The 24,003-nt window shown below is 40.3% G+C and overlaps 3 protein-coding genes across 6 annotated transcripts in view; all 3 read left to right on the top strand.

The window, feature by feature from the left end:
• Nucleotides 1–2,549: 2,549 nt before the first annotated feature.
• LOC129173292 (zymogen granule membrane protein 16-like) lies at nt 2,550–7,683 on the top strand. The gene is made up of 5 exons (XM_054764063.1): nt 2,550–2,669; nt 2,738–2,784; nt 2,848–2,900; nt 3,049–3,181; nt 7,076–7,683. Exons 3-5 carry the CDS (start codon nt 2,849–2,851, stop codon nt 7,407–7,409), a joined length of 519 nt encoding a protein of 172 aa, XP_054620038.1. The 5' UTR covers nt 2,550–2,669; nt 2,738–2,784; nt 2,848; the 3' UTR covers nt 7,410–7,683.
• Nucleotides 7,684–9,909: 2,226 nt separating this feature from the next.
• LOC129173278 (zymogen granule membrane protein 16-like) lies at nt 9,910–12,780 on the top strand. 2 transcript variants are annotated; one of them, XM_054764034.1, is made up of 5 exons: nt 9,910–9,999; nt 10,156–10,179; nt 10,265–10,317; nt 11,469–11,595; nt 11,676–12,780. In XM_054764034.1, the coding sequence occupies exons 3-5, from the start codon at nt 10,266–10,268 to the stop codon at nt 11,983–11,985; spliced, it is 489 nt and encodes a 162-aa protein (XP_054620009.1). In that variant the 5' UTR covers nt 9,910–9,999; nt 10,156–10,179; nt 10,265; the 3' UTR covers nt 11,986–12,780. The 2 variants fall into 2 exon arrangements, with proteins under 2 accessions (XP_054620009.1, XP_054620008.1); XM_054764033.1 differs by having other exon boundaries at nt 9,913–9,999; nt 10,156–10,183.
• Nucleotides 12,781–13,972: 1,192 nt separating this feature from the next.
• Nucleotides 13,973–24,003, top strand: part of samd12 (sterile alpha motif domain containing 12) — a 135,060-nt gene continuing 125,029 nt past the window's right edge. For 2 of the 3 annotated variants that reach the window (XR_008567114.1, XM_054763036.1), the window contains exon 1: nt 14,273–14,779. Coding sequence is in view for 2 of the 3 variants with exons in the window: in XM_054763036.1 (XP_054619011.1) it covers nt 14,719–14,779 (61 nt within the window). In the remaining variant the exon portion in view is untranslated. Of the gene's footprint in view, nt 14,124–14,272; nt 14,780–24,003 lie in introns of those variants that run through there. The other variant, XM_054763037.1, reaches the window with a different exon arrangement.

The raw sequence follows: 24,003 nt of genomic DNA, 5'->3' as shown, positions 1-24,003 counted from the left end.
TCATCATAAATTGTTGTGTGTTTCTACTCAGTGCATCTTAACATTTGTTGTGTCTATTTGTAGCGATCTGATAGCAGGTCCGTAAAGTGGCCTGGTGGTTATCATGTTGGCCGCACGATGAGGAGATCCCGGTTTGTGTCATATTAGTTTGTTGCAACATTTCTGTGTGGAGTGTGCATGTTGCGTGGGTTTATTCCAGCTTCCTCCCGCATTCCAAAAATATGCATGTTAGGCTAATTGGAGATTCTAAATTGTCCATAGGTGGGGATGTGAGTAAAAGACGGAACATATTGAACGAAAAGATATTTATTCCGGGTGTGAATAACTGTTACTATTAGCATAACTACTAATGTATTCTCAAAACACCTGGGAACGTCAGACTTTTACCCGCAACAACGCCACTTGCCACATTTTTCCCCAAGTCAGAAAAAAAATGGCGCTTCAGGTTTGACCAGTTAACCAACAGGAAGAAGGATGCTTTCATAGATGGGAAACTGAGAAGGAAATTCGCATCATGCCTTAACTATCAACACAAAAATAAAAATAGATGTTCTACCACTGCAGCCAGTCATGCAATAAAAATGTCAACAAGCACATATGGTTGCCAGGTATGTTGCCCATCACGGTAGATCACCACTTTTTGCGGGGGTAGCGTCCGAGACCACCAGCAAATGTCCAAAATTGTGTGAGTCATTGATGTGACTGTTGGATTACTGGATCAGAGTCAGCTCCAGGACCCTCACGATAAAACCGATATGATAACGTAAGATGGAATGAGTCACAGTGGACAGTGCAAGTTATATACTGTATGTTTCACTTTTGCATTGCTTTTCACAGCAACTATGGTGCGTTGAAGGACTGAAGTCTCTCAGGTTGATGAAAAAACATTAGCAGTGAAGCAGAAACGCTTAAATATGCAAAAATGTATGTTGCACATTTTAACTACTGTAGATTATTACTGATTTAGGGTGGATTAGATGTGTTTTCTGTGAAAAAGAATGCCTTTTATGAACATTAAAGCATATTTTTAAGAAAAATCCACAAAAAAAATGGTGTGGCACCGAATGCTGTGCTCATGCTCCACTGTACATGAAGCAATTTGATATTTTTGTTACAATTCATTCAGTAGAGCAGGAAAACATATTTAATGCATTTGGTTTGCTGCTCTCCAGCTGATGCTGCTGCTAAAGAAAAAAACAAAAAAACACTGGCTTTTCCTCTCTACGGAAGAGTGGTCGTGACAAGCACATTTCAGCTCATGCGGCTCATCTTAGGTTTCGTCCCTTTACTTGATCGGGAAATGTGCAAATTCAGCGATTTTTACTGAAGAACATGTTAAAAACAATTGGGTTTATACACAAAATGCATTTGTTATGTTCAATTGATTAAAAAAAAAGCTAAAAGCATGCATGGGTGACTAATTGGAGAACCGATGGTAATATAAAACCACAAAACTGAAGTGATAATTACTAAAAAATTATAGGGTTAACCTTTGGAGCAGATTGAGACTAAAAATAAATATGATGGATTTGCTATTGCCCTAATGAGAGTTGACAAATTAAAAAAAAAACAACCAAAAGACAGCATGAGCAACATTCCACGCACCAGAGAGAGGAAAGTGTATAATCAGCAGATGGTTTGGGACTTTCCAGCCAGCCTCACGTAAACAAACAATTCAAGTGTAGAGTGGAACCTTGGTAAACGTACGACCTGGATTGTTTTTCGCTTAATGTTGAAAATGTAATTTGTGTCCGCGTGTCCTGTCTCGCTAGGACTGAATCCAACTTACTGTTCTTAATGTATTTTTAATCACCAGAACACCTCTGTTAGCAGCCTACGAGCTTGCTAATACGTGGAAACAGAAACCAGTAGGCGGGTCCGTCACCAGCCTATGATGTCATCAGCGGTTGACTTGTACTACTTTCCGAACAAACACAGTTACACCACAAGTCTGTGCTTTCCTCTTGATCACGGCTGCAAAATAACCCGCAATGGAGCCAAAGAAAGTTGCAAGTTGATCAAGAAGGTGAGAAAAACGATGGAATTCAAGAAAAGCAAAACACAAAAGGTGCTGTATGTGTCGAGCGTAATGCCGCTTCGATGTCTGTCAACAATAACGTCTTCAATCAAGATAAAAGCGATGTTAAATGTTCATTTATCCGTGTCATTTGTTATTTATATGCATTTGTAAGTGGTTTTGGGATGTAAAACTAATATTGTAAAACTATAAAAATGTGTTTTGTGTTGTCCTTCTGGAACGGAATAGCAATGACATAGTTATGTTTCATAAAGGAAGTAATTGTACGTAGAATACGCCATCAATCAATCAGCACATTCCCTAAGCCAGTAAATGGGCACAGGTGACACATACTGTATAGCGCATAGAAGGAAAACAGTGCTTAATGTGCTTTTGCGATCAAAATAATGCACCAAAGCCATACAGAGAATGCCGGTTTTCGCGTGTGAAGTGGATCCTGTGTTTGATAAAGAGATCAGCATCAAAACATACCTGACACACCTTCTTTAAGCTGCGAGTAACACCTCCAACCATGTGCAGCCACTTGAAGGAAGCACCAGTATAAAAAAAAAGTATCACCACAAAGCTGTGATACAAGGGGAAGTTGAAGTTAAACAGGCTCACTATTCAAACTGGAATACACACTAGATCTGTGAGTATCAAGGTATTCCATTTATTTCCTATGCAATTCTGAATTTAAATATCCTGATTATTCCTCAGCTACGGATATCAGCTGATCACAGAGGCACTTCCAATACAGGCGCCAGGTAAGGGAGACTTCTTTCCCATTAATATGATTCATTTAAATACAGCCTTCTTTCTTTTCACAGAATGCTGCTTTTTGCGTTCCTTGCCTTTCTCCCGGTAACGTCTTTGGCCGACTGTAAGTTGACAGTGATTGTGGTTTACCGAACACTTTCAAAGCGGTATTAATGTGGTGTGTTATACACACTTTGCACTGGTAGCGACTGGTTTGTAGTGTGTACCCCAAATGTTCAATAACGAAGGGTTTGTGTTTATATATTTTACAGACCAGGCTGAGACTGAGCACTACTCATTCTCCCCTCAAGTGGGTTCAGGGAGTGGTCGCACATACACCATCACAGGCAGTGGGAGGATTACGGCTGTACGAGTGTGGGAGGCCTACAGTAACTACATCTACGGGTGAGCAGCTCTCATACAATACAATTCACCCACAATACAGTGCATGAATATCAAGTGAAAGCCGTGTACAGTGTCTCGAAGGTTTGTTTGATATAGCCTTTGTATTTATTTAAGGGCATTCATTGACATGTTTATTTTTACCTACGCCAAGCGCAAGCCCAGTTATGTTTTTGCGGGTGTTTATCTGTTTGTTTGTTTGCTTGTTTTTGTTGAAAATAACTTGACAAGTTCTGAATGGATTTGGATGAAATTTTCAGGAATTGTCGGAAATGGGATATGATTAAATTTGGGGGGGGGGGGGGTGATCCGGATCACCGCCTGGATCCAGGAATTTTTAAAAACATTTTAACACCTCGAGATAGGACCATTTTCGGCATTTGTGCATATAACTCCACAAAAAATGGTCAGCAGGGGGGGAAAAAAATACAGGACAAGTTTCCAACGGGTTCTACAAAATATCAAAGACTGGTCCAAGAAGTTCTGGATGATTATTGTGGTGTGACTCACGATATGGGGGCAACTATGGTGCTTCTGTAGTTACATAAGTGAGTGATTATTATTAGATAGATAGATTCAACCCATTCCAGGAGTGTGAAGGCCACATTGAAGTTAAAAGCATAGTCACAAAAAAATCCTGACCACAACAATCTGCTGTTTTTCTCCCTACACGCACACTTCCCCAACAGGAAGTTACCCAGCATGCATTGCGGGTTAGAAATGTGATTATTCTTTTACATGTACAGTCGCCCCTCGCAATATCACAGTTTGATTGTCGCGTCCTCGGTATATCTGGGTTTTTCTTTTTATAGAAATTAATCAATTAATAAATGATCGCTGTTTCGTAGTAGACTATGATCTATTATTAACTTAAAATATATTGAAATACAAGTGATATGTGGTATTCTGGTCACTAGGCGGCAAAACATTGAGACATTACCTCATATTACATTACCTTAATGGATGAAGTCAGCCATGGCATGTCCGATCTGAAAAAAAGGACAAACAACCAAAAAAAACCCTCCCATTTGGTGTGGAAGGAGTAAGTTTTTGTCTTTTTAAGTTAAGAGGCTAACTGGTTAGCTCGCTAGCTCACTAGCCAGTGGCTTTCTCCAGTCCCTGCAGCATAAGAGTTCTGCAATGTCATGTAAACAATGAACAATATTAGTGTAAAGGTGACTATAGGGGTGTTATTTCATGTCTGCAAGGCTCTAATAATTAAAAACCGTATTTAGAAAGTCATAAACAGGTTTTCTATGCTCTAACTGCAAAAAATACTTATTACTCTTATGGAACATTGAATCCTGTATCACAGAAGTTCATTTATTGCGGTCGGGTCTGGAGCCAACTGATCGCTATAAATGAGGGACGACTGTACAGTGGAACCTCAGTTAGTGTATTTTTTTGGTTTAAGGCAAAAATGTTGCCTCAGTTCGCGTACATTAGACAATAAGTCAACTAAGTCAGAGAATAGCTGACTTAGTTGACTTAGCTTGTATTTAATCACAAAAAGTCCCTTTTAGCAGCCTATTAGCATGGAAATCAGAACCGTCAATCATTGCCCCCCAGCTCCGTTGCCCGTCTATGACATCATCAGTGGCTGACTCTGTAGTTTTTCTGCCAACCAACGCAGTTACGCCACAAGTCTCTGCTATTCTTAATAATCATGGCTGCAAATGTACCCACAATTTCATAAAGGAAGTGAGAAACACAATTTCATTCAAGAAATAACTCATAGCAAAACACGAAGGCGGTGCACATCTTGATCGTGCTGCTTCATGTTCATGTTCATGCCCTTTCATTCATCATTTAAATGTATGAGGCCTTTCAAATCGTTTTCTGCATGTAAAACTAGTTTAACAACATGTTTTGTGCTGATATTTTTGGGTGTCTGGAACGGATGAATTGCATTTACATGCAATTTATCTTTCAGTATCCGTGCAGACCTGCCAACATGTATGAATTTGACTCTTGAATACGCTTGTATGCGTCACTGGCTTCAATTTCGAGTTCAGTCTGTACAGTACGGATAAATAAATTGATATTATCAGTTTCTCAATAGTATTTCAAATCGGGGGGACACGAAAACATCAAAACATGAGAGAAAATAATTGAGAACAACGGAGTTAGAGTACATTTTTGTTTGAGTCTGACCTTCGGGAACAGGTTAATGATGCTAACCAAGGTTCCACTGTATATTAGTGTGTAAGCGTTCATTTCGATACCCGCATAGTCTGTGTAGTGAAGTTATGTTATTTTTGGTTGTGCCGTGAGTGAGGTAGGCGTTTGGGTGTCCTGTTGATTTGTGTTGTGTGAATAAGGATATGAATGTTATGCGCAGCAGTCGCCCCCTAGACATAGCGGCATAGCCCAGGCACAGCCATCGTTATGGGCATCTCAGTTACTCACGTTTTTTGGTCATTCTCATCTCGGAAAGTAACCCTTGTGAAAAGCTATTCAGCAGATGCTGTATTTAAATACTTAAAAACACTTTTGGTCAATGATCAGACAAAGCCAACAAAATAGTTACCCTTTCTTGTGCGCCTAATAGGGGAGACTGGGGACAGTTGCAACACTTTTTACAATTACTCATAGATTATTTAGACGAGGCACACCAAATCTTTCCATAGTAAAGCTACATCTGTCTGCTAAATAGCCATACCATTTAAAGATGGCTACATATAACATATCAATCACAATATTTATTTGAATAAAAAAATTCAGACGTTGCAACTGACCCCAAACCGGGGGACAGTTGCAACACCGATCAGGGACGGTTGCAAAATATCAAAAAACATAAAATTTCACCAAAATTGTATGCTTTTTGTTTAAATAACCACAGTATACAATATTAATGTATTTAATAAGTTTAGTTTTGTGTCAAACATAGGCCTACTTTCAGTCAATGTGCAAATGTTACGGAAGCTATAAAAACTCAATATTTCAATTTTGGGACAAAAAGAATAGAATAATTTGGAGTGCAAAAAACATTTATTAAACATGCGAACAGTTTTAGTGAACAAAATTCACATTGTTTTAAAACGCCAGTGAATATAAAGTTTGATTTTTAAGTTTTGTTAAAGGCACACAAATGCTTAAAAAATAAAATTGCAACACTCGCCTCTTCCCCAACAAATCTGCTGTCTTGTGAACTATCCCAGCAGCTTCTGAACAATTCTAGCTCACAGAAAAAAAAAACAGACATCTTCTTCCTCTTCAGAGTCTGATTCTTCTCTTCTTTTTTTGGTTTTCTTGACATTTTTCTTTGTGGTTTGATGTTCTTGTATTTTTTTTTGCCTTCCTCTGTTCAGATTTTTTATTATTTTGTTTATCATCAGCATTAATTTCTTATTATGATTCCCTATTCTGCCCATCATGAGCAGTAAAATATATTAATTGTGCCTAGTGTGGTCTATTTTGATATTAGCATAGTATCAGTCAGGACAAAACACCATGCGCTAACTAGCCACAGTGACATTGACAAATGTAAGCAATGTTGCTGAATAGTCAACAAAACAGTGATTCAAACCAGGTAGGTTTGGAGTAATTCATACAAAATATTAGGATAGTGTGACAAAAATACAGCTCGTGAAAAAAGCTACTTTCATTTTGTCTTGATAGAAGCTGGACCAGATGCGCAATATGGCCGCTTTCTTCTTGGCGAGTAGAGGGTCTAACTGAGCATGTGCAGTATGAGTGTCATCACTAGCATGTTCCTGATTAGACAAATAAGGCTTGTTGCAACCGTCCCCAGTCTCCCCTACTACTTCCTATATTTTTCCTAATGTATTAGTACAGTTACTGTACCTTTTTCGTTTTAATTTCTCTCACTTTTGGCATCAAATGTGAGCATTTTAAATGTCTTTTTTTCACACTTGTCATTTTTATCTCCATCAGCTTCCAGTTTCGCTACGGCCACATCTGGTCCAATGTTTCAGGGTACAGTTACGGCCAACCGCAAGAGATGACGCTGTTTGACGGCGAGGCCATCGTGCAGATTTCTGGAAAGTATGCACATTATGTGCAGTCGATAGTGTTCACCACCAACAAGGGTCGCTCCCTGTATGCGGGCCAGCCTCAGGGTCACTCCTTCAACATGTACCCGACCAACAAGGACGGTGAACTGCGCTTCATCAGCGGCCGCTTCCACGGGGCCATCACCTCCATTGCAGCCCACTGGGGTGTTGTTTCTGACCCTCACAATGTAATTAACAAGCAGTACATACAGTAGATTTAATTGATTAGTACAAATGTCCGTTTTACTATGCATATGACAATAAAACTCTTGAATCTTGAATCTTGAATCTAGATGCAAAGCTTGTATGTATGAATCAATTGCCTTCAAACTTTGTTAAGACTCTTTCTACTGGCCTAAATTTGCATTTATGGAATAATAAATTGTTGTTTGCACAGTGCTTTGACACGATTAAGCAATAAATAAGCACTGATTGAGTAATCCAAGTACATACTGCAATAAAAAGGTTTTAAAAAAGTGTGTCCCTTTTTTGGCTATAGAAAAAAAAACTGGCACTGAAAAAATGCATGAAGGGGAAAATCCTAACACATTATAATATAAAATTATCCAAATTAAATATTACATGTGTTCAATTTTGCAATGGAACCTTTTCAAGTGCCAAAAGTTGTTTCAGTGTCAATTCATATTTTTCTAATGCCAACATTAAAGCCAGTGTTCTGCCTCCATGACGGGGGGGGGGGCCCTTATGTGGTGGGTATTCTTCCATTATTGCTCAAATGGACAAATACTATTCTAAAGCAATACTTATAAAATCTTCAAGTGGTGTATTTTTTGGTTTGAATGATGATGAGAATGATAATGTGCAACCTCAATTTTTGTTATTGATCCATTCCAAAGCGTCCGTCTAATGAATCCATTCCAGACACCAAAAAATACTTTTAATATAAAACAGTTCTAGTTTTACATGCAGGCAATAATGCAAAATACATACGCATGACGAATGAAATTGATTTTGTATCAAAATAGGCTATGTACAACAAAAAGACAGTAGGCTTTTAATGTAAAACCGCATGCTCAGCAGTAGCCGTGGTATTTTGACAGATCGGTACCATCGTGATCATATGACATTTTCATACAATTCCAATGCAAGATTGACAGATTGACAGATCGACTCAAACGTCGAATCAAATCGGAGAATATTATAAGACACACCTAGTGATCTCAGCACAGACTGTCTGAAAGCAAAGTTACGCAGTGCGCTTGAACACGACACCCATTGATAGATCCTGTTCTGACAGGAAGGCATGGAGTTACACACAATGATTAAGGGATTCCTGGTTAGAATCCGCCTATAGTGCCCAAATCTAAAGGAACCAGTATCCATTCTTCACAGAGACTGAATCCCCAACAATGAGGATGCTTTGTTTGGGCACTGAATTCCTAGTTAGGACTCGGACTAGTTTGTTAGGTGCAATGTTTGGCCGTATGATAACCGAGACATATCGTCATGAAAAAAATGATTAGACCACCCTTGTTTCTTATTCATTTTAATGGCTGATACAACTAAGTACATTTGTTTGGACAAATATAACAATGACAACAAAAATAGCTCATAAGATTTACATTTTTTGACAGTTCAATACGAACTCAAGTGATTTTATTTATTATGAAGAAATTTATGGACGTTCTTAGATATCAGCTCTTAAATTCAACTCTTATGAGCTATATTTGTTATCATCATTATTTGTCCAAACAAATGTACCTTTAGTTGTACCGGGCATTAAAACGGATCAATAAACTGAAGAAACAAGGGTGGTCTCATCATTTCTTCCATGACTGTAGTTTTGTCAAAAAAAACTAATGTCACAAAAACCGAGGTTGCAATGTCAAAGATATTTAGTTGTATGGGACTAAAATTCTAATATTTCAGGGTCTTGGGGGAAGGCTGGAGCGTGAGATCGACAGGCGGATCGGTGCAGCGTCTGCAGTAATGCGGTCACTGTATCGGACCATCGTGGTGAAAGGAGAGCTGACCGGATGCCGGGAAGTCTGGACTTCCTTATTGGGACTGCTAAGTCAACTGAGACCCAGATAAGCGGAAGAAAATGGATGGATGGGTAGGACTAAAATATGCTGGGGCGGGGGAATGGTCCACTGTGACAAAAAAACCCTTAATCCTGTTAACTAACACACCAAACAGTACCTCCTGTTTCACGCTCTCTCGGACAGGATTTATCAAGATAATTCCGGAAGCTGTTTTTAACATTTATCATCAAAATAGAGCATTTTGAGCGTTTGTACATAATACTTTGGGCGCATGGTCGTGTTTACAGCAAATGCATTGAGGCAGGCCTTTTAAATGACAACCAGACGACACACATTCAAGAAATAATTTTCCAGTTAATAAACCCTAAAGTTTCTAAGTTTCTACATATTTTTTTTTTCCCTAAATGCTTGTCAAAAATATTTTCTCCAATAGACATAGTGTGGTTCATTTTGTAGTTGCTCACTAAATTGTTCAGCCATATAAAATAGGATGCCTGAAAACATTGGTGGACATATGATTGATGCGAATGACGACGACGACGACGACGACAGTGAGTCACAGTTATGATCTTGTGAGTGATTATCTAAGCAAGAACTAATAGGTGTGCCTGCAATGGCACAGCAGCAGCCAGCCAGTTATTTGTTGTATTTCCTTGACCGTGTCGTTTTCGCTGTTGAACAATACACACAGGCATGCACAAGAGGTATGCAGAACCTGCTCTACTTAAACCAAAAGCAAGCAAAAGAGCTGGAGACTCACTGATCTTCCAGCCCCAGCGCCGATGCACACGTTGAAGTGGTGAGTGTGTGCTCTGTTTCGATACTCATTTTTTAGCAAGCATATTCAACTAGATATGATTTTGTGGCAAATTAGAGACTCTGGAAATACAAAAATGCTAATGGTTATGTTGAATAAAATGCAATTTATTCTGATTCTTTGCTCGGTGTCTTTCAGGTGTGTTGTGATCCAATAAATAAGGCAGGTAAAAACTGAAGCATAACTCACTATTGACTTTATCCAAAGCAACATTAGTTGATGTTTTTTTCTTTCTTTTTTTTAACAGAATGCACAATATTGTGGTTGTCACTTTGCTCATGTTCAGCATCTTTTCTGATGGTAAGTCAGGGGTTTTATTCAGTATTTTACACATTGGTGTCACTCATGTGCTGTCATGTGCTGCTGTTAAAAAAAAACATGAATTTTTACATGTTGAGGTGTTGCACTTTGTTTGGCAGCCCTTGAACGCACCACAGCTACTTACTTATGTAAAACTTCTACACCATGACGCCGACCCCGTCTGTTCTTAGCGCAAATGTTGATTCGAAATTGGAGGAGAATTTCCACATCAAGCTAGCAGGAAGGTTTGGAGGGAAACGAGTGAGACAAAAAAAAAAATACACTTATGTGCAATTACTAACTATTTTTATTTTTTTATGAAAACTGTTTGAAAGGTTTTATTATTTCATTTTTAGGAAATTAATGTTCTTTATTAGCATTAATAGTTCCAGGTTATAGTCCCGTTCCGCATCTTATCCACTTGCTTATGTCCGTTTCCTTTGGACCCCAAAGCAGATGGACATGGAAGTGAAATAAAAATGTTTACTGTAACAAAAGGGGCACATCTAACGTGAATACAGGCAGGCGGCAAAAAGATAAACAAAACGAGTCACAAAACAATGCAGCAAGGGAAAAAGTACAACAACAAAAAAAAAGCACAGCACAAGCTGGGGCGAAGCTACACAAAAATATGAAGCACAAAATAACAACAAGAGGCAAAAGTACTAAGTAGAAAATGGCAAGGCAAGGAGCAAGACTATGGTGGAGGAGTGGCGCAGAACGGAAGACAGTCCGGCGTCAGCGTGTGGAAAACACCAGGCGAGAGACGAACAGCAGGTGTGTGGCAGGTGGCTCTGCCCCAAGAACTCCAAAAGAGGTATTTCAGGGTCAATTTTCAAGCTCTAGATTCTCCTTGGCCATTGCTCCTGTAAGCTAAAAGCTGGGCTGCACTGTACGTATTTGTTTATGGAGTAGATGACTATAACGCAAGGCGGTTACACTTCCTACTTCCTGTCACTCACTCAAAGTGTTCTGTGTGGAGCTCAACACACCTCTGCACCGTACTGAAAAAATTATTTATGAATACATGTACCCTTACACTCCTAATAATTACCGTAGAGGAGTTAAGTTGAAAATTCATTGTCTGAATGTAAACAGAACATATCATTTTCTCACTCATTTGTGTGTTGTTTTTGTTTTTTTCTTGATAGTCCAGCCTCAGAAGTACTCCTATTCCGAGCCGGTGGGCTCTGGAGGAGGTGACACGTTCAGTATCACAGGAGAGGGTCGCATCACAGCAGTCCGAGTATGGGAGCAATACAACAACTTAATCACGGGGTGATTATCCGGCCATTGTGGTTTAAATAGATGTGGTTATTGTCACATGAGTAACTGCTTCCATGTGTTTATCTCATCAGCTTGCAGCTCCGCTATGGTCATATCTGGTCCCCTGCGGTTGGCAGTCGAGTTGGCGCATTGAAGGATTTTGAGTTGTATGATGGTGAAGCCATCGTTCAGATTTCTGGAAAGTTTACCTCCTCCGTCCAGTCGGTGGTGTTTGTCACTAATCTCGGACGGTTTCTGCAAGCAGGACAGCCCCGTGGAAATTCCTTCAACATGTACCCCACCAGCAAGGAAGCGGAGTTGCGCATCATCAGCGGCCAAGTCAGAAATGGTTTCACTTCTTTTGGGGCACACTGGGCTGCTGTTCAAGAGCTACATTTTTAAACTGTGCCAATTTTAAAAAATGAAATGTAATTTTTTTTGCACAGTTTAATAATATTGTTATTTAATGACTGCAAATCACTGTCATGATCACCCAGTTGACGCAACCAAAGTGGGTTCACTTCCGATTCAGTGTAAATTTGAGTGTGAATTACTGTTCATTTTGTTGACAAATCATTTTTCCATGATGAATGCAAGATAACAAATTAAAATAAATGCAAGGTGAGAACTGAGATTTTCATCAACGGATAAAAACGAGACGAAAATATGAACAGAAATGAAATCCAACTATATCCGGTCGTTAGCTTGTCGACCTGTTTTACGTATCGTCTCAACCTGATTCGTGCTACTCATGTGCAAAACTACGTCGTCGGTCGACCTATTTTGCGGCACTTACGGATCGTCTACGCATCAGGCGACCCGATTCGTACTACGCACGTGCAAACTACGGAAGGGTCTCTTCTTCTTTGACACTGGCTTCGCAGCAGCATTGAAGATATGAGTACATCTGCTGGTCACATTAGGTACTACAGTCAATTTACCTGCACGGTAGTGTCATATTACTCACGTGCTGTAATACCGAACATCTAAAATATTTGTAATGTTTCTTAAATTCAGGTAAAATAATATAACATTAAGGTTAGTGGGAAGTGATTAACTTATTGATATATTTATATAATGAATGAAGATGCTTTGTAACATGAATCACAATGCGTTCCTTGTGGTGACCAGATGTGGTCTTTTCTCTGGACACGTCCACTTTTTGTACCCTATTAAAAAATATTTTTTTCTCCTCTCGCTGTGATGTTGGTTTCTGTTTAAGTGTCCTAAGCTGACATCAACATCAGCACCGCCACTGATCTGTCCTAATGTGTGTCCAGTTCGGCTGTCAAATACATTCATTCATTCATTCATTCATTCATTCATTCATTCAGCAGAGGATACAAATATATTGAATGCATTTGACCTGTTGCTAAATCTAGCTATTGCTGGTACTGCTGTCAAAAAAAGAGAATTTTCCTGTCTATGGAAGGACAGCAGCAAGTGTATTTTCTGTATTTTATTGTCCGATTAGCTGTCCGAGTTGTCCGAGTCTCTAATATGTTTGTTTTACCAAAACATTCACAAAATGCTGGTATCCACAACTCACATTTTATGTTTCAGAATACATTTCTTTCTAGTGTTCTCACATTATTAACTGAACACCTGAATGAAAATCAGGCTTGCGGGCGCCTCATGTGGTCGTGGGGGGCTACCTGGTTCCCGCGGGCACCACGTTGGTGACCCCTGTAATACAGTTATTAGTTTTTTGTCACTAAATTACACTAATCACTTTCTATTGACGGTAACTAGTAATTTACACTTCTCACAAAAGTTACAAATATTTGGCTTTTTGGTGAAATTTTATTATTTTAAAATGCACGGTAAACTTTATAGCTTTTTTCCCACACAAAGATGCCCTTTCCAGTGTCTCTGCTGCAACCTGCTGACACTCTAAGCCACATGTGTCAAACTCGTGCCCTGGAGGGCTGAGACGCTGCAGGTTTTCTCTCCAACCAGTTTCTTCAGCAGGTGATTTAATTGATGAGCTCCTTCAAACTCCTCAAACTGAAGGTGTTGATCATTAAAATCACCTGCTTTACTGACTGGCTGGAAAGAAAACCTGCAGTGTCTCGGCCCTCCATGGCACGAGTTTGACACCCCTTAAGCACAGTGGCACTTCCCTCTCAGAACTTCCTGTTTTAAGCCTTTTAAGATTTTACAGTTCAGCTCCTTCTTAGAGTTGGGTAAATAAAGTCAAATAAAGTCAAATTTGAACTTAATTAAGCTCACCTGTCAAGGTTATAGTGCGTTTTAGGTTAAACAAGCCGCATATCGCTGACATATTGTGAGTCGTGTATAATATGCGGTATTATTTTTTTTTTTTACTTACGCCTAGCTGCTCCTCTGGCCTCGTGGCTGCATTCAGACTACATTTCCCATGGTGCACCGAGGCGCGGCAGCAGCTGTGCACCCTAGCTTGCCCGCAGCAAGGAGATAAGCTGAACAAGGTACAATGAGAGAGGTTGACTTTCACATTTTCTCACAGCTCTTTAGCGAGTGATGCCTGCATCTGTGGAGTAACACTATGGCCGTCGAAGGTAAGCTCGCGGTGTTACGTTTTCATTGCCTTAAAATAAGAGGAAGTAGTTTAAAAAATAAAGAAAAATAAACATCTTGACGACACATAGCTCTGCTTGATGCTTGAACAAGTCAAGTGTGAAAGCTTGTCATGACTGGGTGATGCTTGCAACTGAGGCTGTCTCCCCTCTGCGCATCACTAGCTGTTATCTTCTCACATGACTTGACCATGGTTCACGTGCACGCGCTTTCTATAATGTAGTGCACGAGACAACGCAGATCTGCGTTAACGGGTCTGTAGCCGCTCGAACCGCGTTGTTTTTTCCACAATGATTTGCTTGCGGGATCTCTGCATGTGCACCAAGACCACTGGTTTGAAAGTCAGCAGGCTTTGTCATGTTGTGATGTAACTGTGTGTGTGTGTGTTTGTGTGTGTGTACATTTGCGAAGACCGGTTCAGTTCAGAAGGCTCATCCCGCAGCAGGTGGCACAACATGAAGATCATCTTCTTGTGATTGTGAGTGAATACTGTAGCTACCGAAGACTCACCTGAGGGAACATTGGATGTGAGACAAGGGCAATAATCTCCTAGAGCTTAAGAGACAGTGATTTGCAATGCTCGGCCAGTCTCCTCACCTTATCGGGGGGATCCTGTGGATCCAGAATCCAATGAGAGGTACGTTTGAGCAGGAGTTTGTACAGTACGCATGAATGCGCAGTTTGTTCATTCAAACTCTTTTCCTGACTTGTACCTGTTTCTTTCCTGGCCGTATGCCCACGCTTGTATGAACGGAATGAAACTCAGGCACTCCTGCATACCTTCCTACCAGACGTTACTATCTCATGTTGAGGACATTGTCCTGGTGAGCTGTTTGTGCTTGAACTTGACAGTCTCGTTCCTTCCCAAAGACACAATGACGTACATAGTACAGGACTCCATTGGCGCAAGTTGCCACGTCTGAGGGTAGATTTCCAAAGCGCGATTCAAAAATGTTGATCTTTGCCACAAACGATGTATCCAGATTAGGCCTGGGCGATAAACCGAAAAATTTCCGTTACCGAAATTTACTACGATAACCGACGTCATTTTGCCCGTGTCGATAAATTTGCTGTTTTAATAAAAATAGAAAATAACAGTCTTTTTTTTGTCTGTTTTGATTGTGTGTGCTGGTGTGCTATGTTCATTCCCCTTTAAGACGAGGTACAGCGTGTGTCCATTCATCCAGCCTGAACAAGAAGGGAAACAGACAGCGTTTCACTCGCATGTGCTCATCGAAATGGACTGTGCGAGTAGAAAAATATAAAAAGGGAGCACACGTGCGACTACGTTTTTCAACCCTTTCATTCGCATTTTGCTCCTGAAATAAGTCCGTACAAAGTCAATCAAAGTAGAGTAACATCTACTGTAAGTCTCCTACAACTTTTCTTGGTTGGCATCGGCAACTCACGCTAATGCGCGATGACATCTCAGCCGTACAAGCTGCGCTATCTGATGTAGCTAACTAGCTATGTTATCAGTTGGATACTACTGGAGTGCTTCCGGAAAGATGACTGCTCTCTGTGATGTACTATAGTGATTTCCCACTCATGCGCTAAAAATACTTTTTTTTTCTGTTTTTATGCATCATAACGCCGCTCCGAATGATACACAAATACTTGACTTCTTTTCCTCTACGTCAGGGGTGTCCAAACGTTTTCCAGCGAAGGCCACATAGTGAAAAGTGAAAGGATGCAAGGGCCACTTACATATTTTGTAAACCCACACATAGAGATATGCTAAGAAGCTATATGTAGCTCAAGAAAAAACAGCATTTCGCTTTTGTAATACAGGTGAAATGCTCCTAAAAATGATTTTTTTTCCATAATAATACAATTTTATTCTTGTAAAATTGCGTCTTTTGTTCTTCATTTGATTATGACTTTTTTTTCTTAATATTTTGACTTTATTCCTGTAAAATGACAGCTGTTTTTTTCCATTTCTCCTGTTTTTTTTTTTCATTTCCGCCTTCCTCTTGTAAATTTTCTTCTCGTAATTATAACTTTATATCTTTTAAAACAATCATGGATTTTTCTTTATTTCAACATTGTTAATAAAATCGAGGAAAAGGCTTCTTGAGACGTCATTTGTACTTCTGTGAAGAAGGTGTCGGACGTTTCGCTCCTCATCCGAAGAGCTTCGTCAGCGAACTAATAAGTGCTGGTAGCCTAGGCCTTGGGTATGAACGACTCTGATACTGGCTCATTAGCATCTATTGTTCTGGCTTGGCCCGGGCTTCACGTCATTTGCAAGACTAAGAGCTGTGGGTTTTGGTCTCAGAAACCTGCTGAACACAGGGTCCAAATTAAACCTCAAACCACCATTCCGATTCATACCCAACTCAGGGAGCGACACTTCCCTTTTATCGGAGGTGTTAATAGCAGGAAAGGATTATACCACTACTCCGCCCAGGCTTAGTGTAAGGAACCAATAGGAGGAGGGTGTTGGCACACCAATTCCGCCCACTCTTACTGTATTTAAGGCCTAGGCTACCAGCACTTATTAGTTCGCTGACGAAGCTCTTCGGATGAGGAGCGAAACGTCCGACACCTTCTTCACAGGAGTACAGATGACGTCTCAAGAAGCCTTTTCCTCGATGGACAACTCCTGTACGACTGAGAGCTTACACAGACGCATTGTTAATAAAATGATCATTTTCCTCATTTTACAAGTTTATTTTCATAAAAATGTGCAACTTTTTTCCCATTAGAAAACTTTTTTTTTCCCCTTTTTAATATTTTGACTTTACTCTGGTCAAATTTCTGCTGTTAATTTTTTTGGTCAAATTTCTTCTAATATATATTTTCTTCTTCTAATATTTGGACTTTTCTTCCTATGTTATAAATTTTCCCCCAACCTAAGTTTCCAAAAATTACAACTTTATTCATTGTTTTTGTCTTTACAAATACTTTTTATTTCATATTTCAACATCATGCTACTAAAATGACATTTCTCCTCGTACTATTACTTTATTCTTGTGAAATTATGGCTTTTTTTCCTGGCTAGATTACAGCTCTTCTCTTAATAGTTTGACTTTTGATTGATTGAAGTGTTAAATTACATTTTTAGACCGTGCTGCGGGCCGCTAAAATCACAGCCGCGGGCCGCAAATGGCCCCCGGGGCCGCACTTTGGACACCCCTGCTCTACATCTTTAAAAATATGTGCCGTTCTTGCTGAGAATACTGCTGGTCCTCGAGTTATGTACGAATTCCGTTCCTCATTATTGGTGTAAGTCGGCTCTTATACCGAAATGAACTCCTTAGTCACTCACTGTACACACGACACATGAAGGATGTGAAATACAGTAATAAAAACACTTCATACACAAAATAAACTGTAATTATTAAAAAGACACAACAAAAAAAACACTTATTACTTCCCTTTTCCTAGGATCAGAGGATACTGCTCAAGGATACTGTAGCAACCTGGCAGTTATGTATAGTGTGAAAAAGGTTTGTGGTTTCTGACACTTTGTGAAGCAGTGAACATGACATGAATCCTGACTGCGTGGGTGCGGGCTTAAGAGAACATCCGTGTGCCTGGAGGACAGTTGAGATTGCTGATGGTTTTTTGGCACGGTTGTGACTGACTGTAGCCTGTTTAGGTGTTGCAAGAAAGCGAAAGTTGATCGACCACCTCCTCGTCATCCTTACAACGTGATCTTTATCCCTGGTGATTATCGTGACAACGGAGCGATTAAGACAAGAGTGGCCCATATTGAGCTCGGAGTGTATCCTTCCGTCACCCGCGGGTGCTGTAAATGCCTCTGAGCAAGTCTTGTGTTGACGGACCATAATTATAATTTTAATCCATGTGTGCGTGTGACCATGAAACACCGTAAACCACCTGGACCACCTGTTATAGATAGGAAGAATTGTCCATTCGGGGTTTGAAATTGTAGCTGGTGGGACCTTGTTTTAATTCGACTAGTAGTTTTTTTATTTGGAGATTTATCATTTATTAATTCCTGTTTGACTTTAGCTACATGGGACATCTTGTGTAAATGATACTGTATATTGCCCTTGCTTTGACATTTAGTATGTACTAAATAATGTAAGAGTTCTGGGAAAAAAATAATCCCGCCTGAGTTGGCTGCACTTCTAAATTTGCCACCGTAAGCTAAAAATAATACTTCTATTTTTAGACTGATTCTAATTAACACTTTTTTTTTTTTTTTTTACAAGTAAAGCCGTCCCTGTGGGGTGCATGGGCGCAGCTCACTGCAACACTTCAATGCCGCACACATCAGTTCTCATTTAAGATGTAGGAGAAAAATAACGCATCTCTGCAGCGTGACTGTTCCGTTCAAGTACTCTACCAGCCCCTCAGACATGAAATATAGGTCAACTGTTTCATCGTTTATAACACATGAGAAGACAAAACAGAGACAGCTCTTTGAATGCCTCACTTGAATGAGCAGTTGTTTTGGGGGCAAAATGTTGTGCTTCCAGACAAGAACTTGAACACAAAAGGGACGTTTCTTGAGATAAAGGGTTTTGATCGCTGGTGGAATCAACTGGTTAGACCCCACCAGGTCTACCAGCGCTAGAGTGCTGACATAAAGCACTTTCTCCGAGCCCTGGCTGTCCCAAATTTGTACCCTTTAAGAATTATAGACTGTGCTCTTGAGTGTAAAGTTTAGCAGAATGGCCTTGGCACGATCTGCTCAACCAGTCATTTGTCATTGCGGCTTTGTTTTTGCCCTCATTTGCTTTACGGTGGAACTTCGGTGAGTGTCATTAATCCGTTCCAGAAAGTCAGATTCAAACCGAAATGTACTCTAACCGAATTAATATTTCCCCTAAAAATAAAAATCCTGCAAATCCAATGAATCTATCTAAATGTTAACCCAAAACACTTTATAATAGTTTTAGAAAAACAATTTAAATGCATATAAATAATGAATGAATGGTCACTTTTACCTTGTTTGAAGACCTGACGATTGACAAACGCTATGAGGCAGCGAGATCCGCAAGAACAACACCTTCGCGTTTTGCTGTGAGTTATTTCTTAAATTCAAGAATTACAGAGTCAACTGTTGATGATGTCATAGACAATTGACGGTTCCTGTTTCTATGCTAGCAGCAAGCTGCTAACTGTGACGTTTTGTGATAAAAATATGTTAGGAACCTAGTTAGACTCTTGCAGTGTTTTGACAACACAACATATTTTATGCTAACCGGAAAATGTACATGGACCGAGGCAAGATTTTGATGTAAGCCAAAAAATACGCTAACCAGTGTGTACGCTAACCGGGGTTCGACTGTGTCAGCTTTGAGGCTTTTCAAATTAAGCCTGTTAAATTAGATTTACCACATTATGGTGCGTCTGTAAGAAGATGGAGAACTAGACGCACCTAAAGTTAAACTGCCACAGCAGCAAGGGTCTGAATACTTTTATAAGCGTGGTATTCATCCGTACCAAAACATGTAAGATACTGTTTTGTGGCAGGATTACGCCAAAAAAAAACATTTTAATGAAACCTTGTGGACGGATGGGAAGTGTGATGCGGAAGAGTCCATAACATTATGATGCAAATCAATCAAAAGTGTTCTTTTTCTCCTTTTTCTACCGTCCCCAAATGACACCAGTGGACACAAATACCTTTTGTTAACAGTTCCATAAAGCTAAGTTCCAGTTAGCATAAAGCGTTTTTACGTACAAAATCCTGCAGAATCAATTTCAGAACTAATTAGGCCACAGTGCTGCATGTAAAAATGGTTTATGTGTTCTTTGTCACCCAGTGGTTTGTAGAAAGCAATGTATTTATTTTCGCAAATATTGTTATGGTTTTGTCAGTGATGTCAGCTGACAGTTTGGGAAAGCCATGATAACATCTGAGCAAAGGTCTCCTACGTATTTGCATGAATAATTAACTCACAGATGCGTGATGCTATTGATGCAAACAGCAGGAAAGAGCCTGAAAGTCCACCCTCAGCCCGACTAGTCAGTCATTGTTTACGCCTGTGGCGGAATTTGCTCATTTGACTCTGATCTCTGAGCATCAAGCCTCCGTAATGTTCTGCTCTGCCTGCCCGCGTACCCGTTCAGAAAAGCAATTTCAATTCCATTCCCGGATTTAGACGAGCAATAGAATTAGAGGAATGAAATGTTTATTACATTCAGAGGCATTGGATTACATCTATTCAGGCTTAAAGGGTTTTTCCAGTGAGGAGCGTCTTGCCGGCCTTATCGGGGAGAAATGGGATTACGACTCAGAACGGAGCAAATGTCATGGGAAATAATTATTATGTATTTTCCCCCTGGGGTGGACCTATAGCCACCAATAATATGAAGAATTAATTTAATTTATAGAGCTGTTTACATGTAAAACATCTTAAAGTGCAACACAAAAACACATTAAAAGCAAGCATAAAATATTAATTAAAAGGGGAAACCAGGGCAGGGTACACCCCGCCTCTCACCCGAAGTCAGCCGGGATAGGCTCCAGCATACCCCCGTGACCCTAATTAGGATAAGCGGCATAGAAAAGGGACGGATGGATGGAACTATGTAAGTTATTGGGTGGAGATGTGGGGTTAACGACTATAAAAGTAAACTAAAAGTAAACTAAAATCACTACATTAAATATTCAATATCAAAATTTGCTGATGTTTATGAAGTTGGGCTATGACTACCTTTTTGGAACCTTTGATAGAAATGGAAGGTTGGAATTTAACGTAAGGCTCCAGGGATGTTTTTTTGAAGATATGGCAACTACGGTATTGCGTTTTTCAGTGCCAATGGAATTTGGCCGCACTGGGTTTTTGTGTTTACTTCCGCTCCTTTGTTGAATGATACGACTACTCTGTGGTACGATATCACGCTACTGGCTGACAGAGCGGTCACTATTCCAAATAATGTACACTCCTCACATAGAAAATCAAGCCATATTGCCTCATTGAGGTGAAGTAAACTGTACTCCATTGTGGGAACATGGCTTTAAATAGCCTCAGGAGCCAGCTGCCAGACAGTATCGGACACAACCGCGGAATAGGTGTTTCATATGCTTGTGCCGTTTATTGAAGGACTCATTGGAATTCAGTACAACTCGAAGGAGCAGAATATGCGCCTATCCCACTGGCAGCTATTACCGCTGCATTTCACAGGCTTCGATTCTGAAGGCTGCAGACCATGAGATCAGCAAAAATAAAGCGGCAGTCGACCCTAAAAAGCATCAGCCTTAGAAGCAACCCATCCCAGTGTCCAACCATAAGGCAAAATATCAGCAAAATCAGAAATCCCACTAGTACTTGTATGTCTTGATGCTTTTTGTCCTGTATAACAGAGTTGAAGTAGTTACAGCCACTGAAAAAGTACAATATCAACCCGACTTGTGTTGTGGGCACTTCAAAATCTACCAGCACCGGTCTGTTTGAAGTTTGAAGCCCATGCAAATTACACTCTGGAGAGAAGAGATAAGTGGCGTACTTTCAGGCCTTTCATGCACCTATCTTCTGTATGACAAATGCTGCACGGCTTTTCGTGAATATTTCACATCGTTGGTGGTGCAGAGTGTGGAGACTTCCCAGTGAAGTGAGAAAAAAAAAAAAATCTCTGCTCTGCACATTTGAAGCTGCTGAACTGTTACTGATATCCCGATGGGCACAGATGGAGGAAGTCAAAGTCAGGTGAAGGAAATTGTGGGATACTAGATTCCAGTGTCTATTTTCAAATTAAGCAGGCGTTGATTTTAGACAGTTTTTTGTTTATTCAGGGCATCACAGCAGTGCGCTTAAATTAGTCTCACAACCAGGTGTTTCTGTTTCGGCTCCAATGAACCTGTGTGGAATTTGCATGTTCTCCCTGTGCTTATGTGGGCTCACTCCAGGTACACCGACCCCAAGGCCGGACCAAGCAGCTGGACTGAGACCGCCAGAGAGATTGGTCACAGGATGTGTTCACACTTAAAGGAAAACTGCACTTTTTTTGGAATTTTGCCCATCATCCACAGGCCTTATGTGAGACATGAACACGTCTTTATCTTTTCTGTGCGTTCTAAACATATACAAAGATGCAGGTAAACAATGCACATAATGGGACACATCCATTCCGCCTGCAAAGCCCGCTATTAAAACACCTCCAACAACGTTTTATGGTTTTATATACATGCTGAGACATGTAGTAACAGGTACAGTCATGATAACATGTAATACATACAGTATGTTGCAGTATTTTCGTCATTTTAAGCATTACCGGAACATACTTCCTGGGCGCATTGATTTCACACAGCGACATAAAAACAAATGCCTACACCTCATTAAGTTAAACTCCAAAATAAAAACGCAGCAGCGGCTCCAATATGTCGTTAGCTTTCGGTAGTGGCCTGATGCATTGTGAGCGCGGCGCTAACGCACTGTGAGCGGATGTGTGGTGAAGCTAGTTGCTAGCCGGCTAGTAGCTAGCTGGTGTGGTGTGGCGTGATGTCACTATGCCAGTAACGTAGTTCTTGAGCGTTAATAACAATAATAACAATAATAATAAAAATGTCGCCGTAGCTTGGTTAATATGCAGGTCACTTTATGGAAATGGAGCGTTGTTGGCGCTTTTTCAGAAGGTTTTATAGGCGGAATATGTGTTTCCCATTACATGCATTCTTCGCTGTCTCTTTTTATCTGTTTTTAGATCTGTAGAATGCACAGAAAAGAGGAAAACGTGTGTGCGTGTCTTACATAATAATTGTGCAAAAAGTGCAGTGTTTCTTTAAGTTAAAATGGATTGGAGTCAGTTTGCTGTGCTGGTCCAGTTTGTTTGGTTAAGTGTGTGCCAGGATCAAAAGAACAGCGGAGCAGCCTGAGAGATGGGTCTGGGCGGGCCTTCCAGTGGACTCTAGTTGTAAATGAGCAAAGCGCCTCCGCCAACGGACCAAAACGCTGGATATGAGGTCACCAAATGCGACAAAAAAAAAAAATGAAATAATGATGGAAGCATAGTCAACAAAACTGGCAGATGAGCTGGCTGGATGACAAGGAAGCAGCTTGGCTAACCTAGCCGAAAATGCAAGTGTACAAAAACTAGCAAAAAGGTAATCCTTAAAGCAGAGTAGGAGTCAATGCATAGATACTAGCAGGCGTCAGAACCAAAGAACCTGTAACACCCAGCTGCAAGCACTCAGCTTAAATGAGGAGATGAGCAATCAGCATCAGGTGTGCCCAGCCTTCCCACCGCCAGCCCACTCAAGGACATCTGCAAGAAAAAAAAAAAAAAAAACACAGGCCAGGAGAAGGCAGGCACCAGAACAACACTACAAAATAGGAGGGCCACTTTCGAACGTGACAACATGTTTTGATGGAATCTTATGCAGCGACCGTGTTTTGATCTGACAAATCTTAAGTAAGGTTGATCAAATGTAGAATTCCGATAGCTTCTGCTTGGACATTAACACCGGGTGCAGCTGTTGAGCATGAAAAAATGCAGACACGCATCGTGAGCAAAAAAGTGACGCTGGAACACCGACTGCAGGTCGGATTGCAAGGTTTATGGTGCACGTAAAACACTTTGTGTGCGGTTCCAATCTTCCCTTGCCACTTCCATCTTAGTTGTATTGTCATTCATAGTAGCGATGCCATCGTTCACAGTCTGATTGGCTGGTAGTTGCCCTGTTCTCTTAAACAAGAAATATCATATTTTATCCCGTGACACCCCTAATTGTTATATCCATCTCAACTGGTAAAAGTTCCAGTCTAAGTCTAAAATACACTAATTTTAATTTAAGGCCTTAAACGGACCTAGAGTATCTGTGTATCCGGGTCAGAATTTGCTCTGAGGATGGACTGAGAGAAATGTTTGTAAATTGGCGATACGCATATGTGCATGGCTCAGATCCAGGGTACTCTTTGCTGTCTTCAACTTCACTTGAGT

The sequence above is a fragment of the Dunckerocampus dactyliophorus genome, chromosome 20, assembly GCF_027744805.1.
Source record: "Dunckerocampus dactyliophorus isolate RoL2022-P2 chromosome 20, RoL_Ddac_1.1, whole genome shotgun sequence".
NCBI lineage: Eukaryota > Metazoa > Chordata > Actinopteri > Syngnathiformes > Syngnathidae > Dunckerocampus > Dunckerocampus dactyliophorus.
The sequence above is the reverse complement of the archived record's forward strand: the minus strand, read 5'-3'. Positions and strand labels throughout refer to the sequence as shown.

What these genes read in the sequence shown, in the direction of transcription:
- LOC129173292 (XM_054764063.1), top strand. Translation starts at nt 2,849, where the DNA reads ATGCTGCTTTTTGCGTTCCTTGCCTTTCTCCCGGTAACGTCTTTGGCC. An exon ending in GGTAACGTCTTTGGCCGACT is followed by an intron (nt 2,901 to 3,048) that starts GTAAGTTGACAG and finishes TATATTTTACAG; the next exon opens with ACCAGGCTGAGACTGAGCAC. An exon ending in TACAGTAACTACATCTACGG is followed by an intron (nt 3,182 to 7,075) that starts GTGAGCAGCTCT and finishes TATCTCCATCAG; the next exon opens with CTTCCAGTTTCGCTACGGCC.
- LOC129173278 (XM_054764034.1), top strand. Translation starts at nt 10,266, where the DNA reads ATGCACAATATTGTGGTTGTCACTTTGCTCATGTTCAGCATCTTTTCT. An exon ending in GTTCAGCATCTTTTCTGATG is followed by an intron (nt 10,318 to 11,468) that starts GTAAGTCAGGGG and finishes TTTTCTTGATAG; the next exon opens with TCCAGCCTCAGAAGTACTCC. An exon ending in TACAACAACTTAATCACGGG is followed by an intron (nt 11,596 to 11,675) that starts GTGATTATCCGG and finishes TTATCTCATCAG; the next exon opens with CTTGCAGCTCCGCTATGGTC.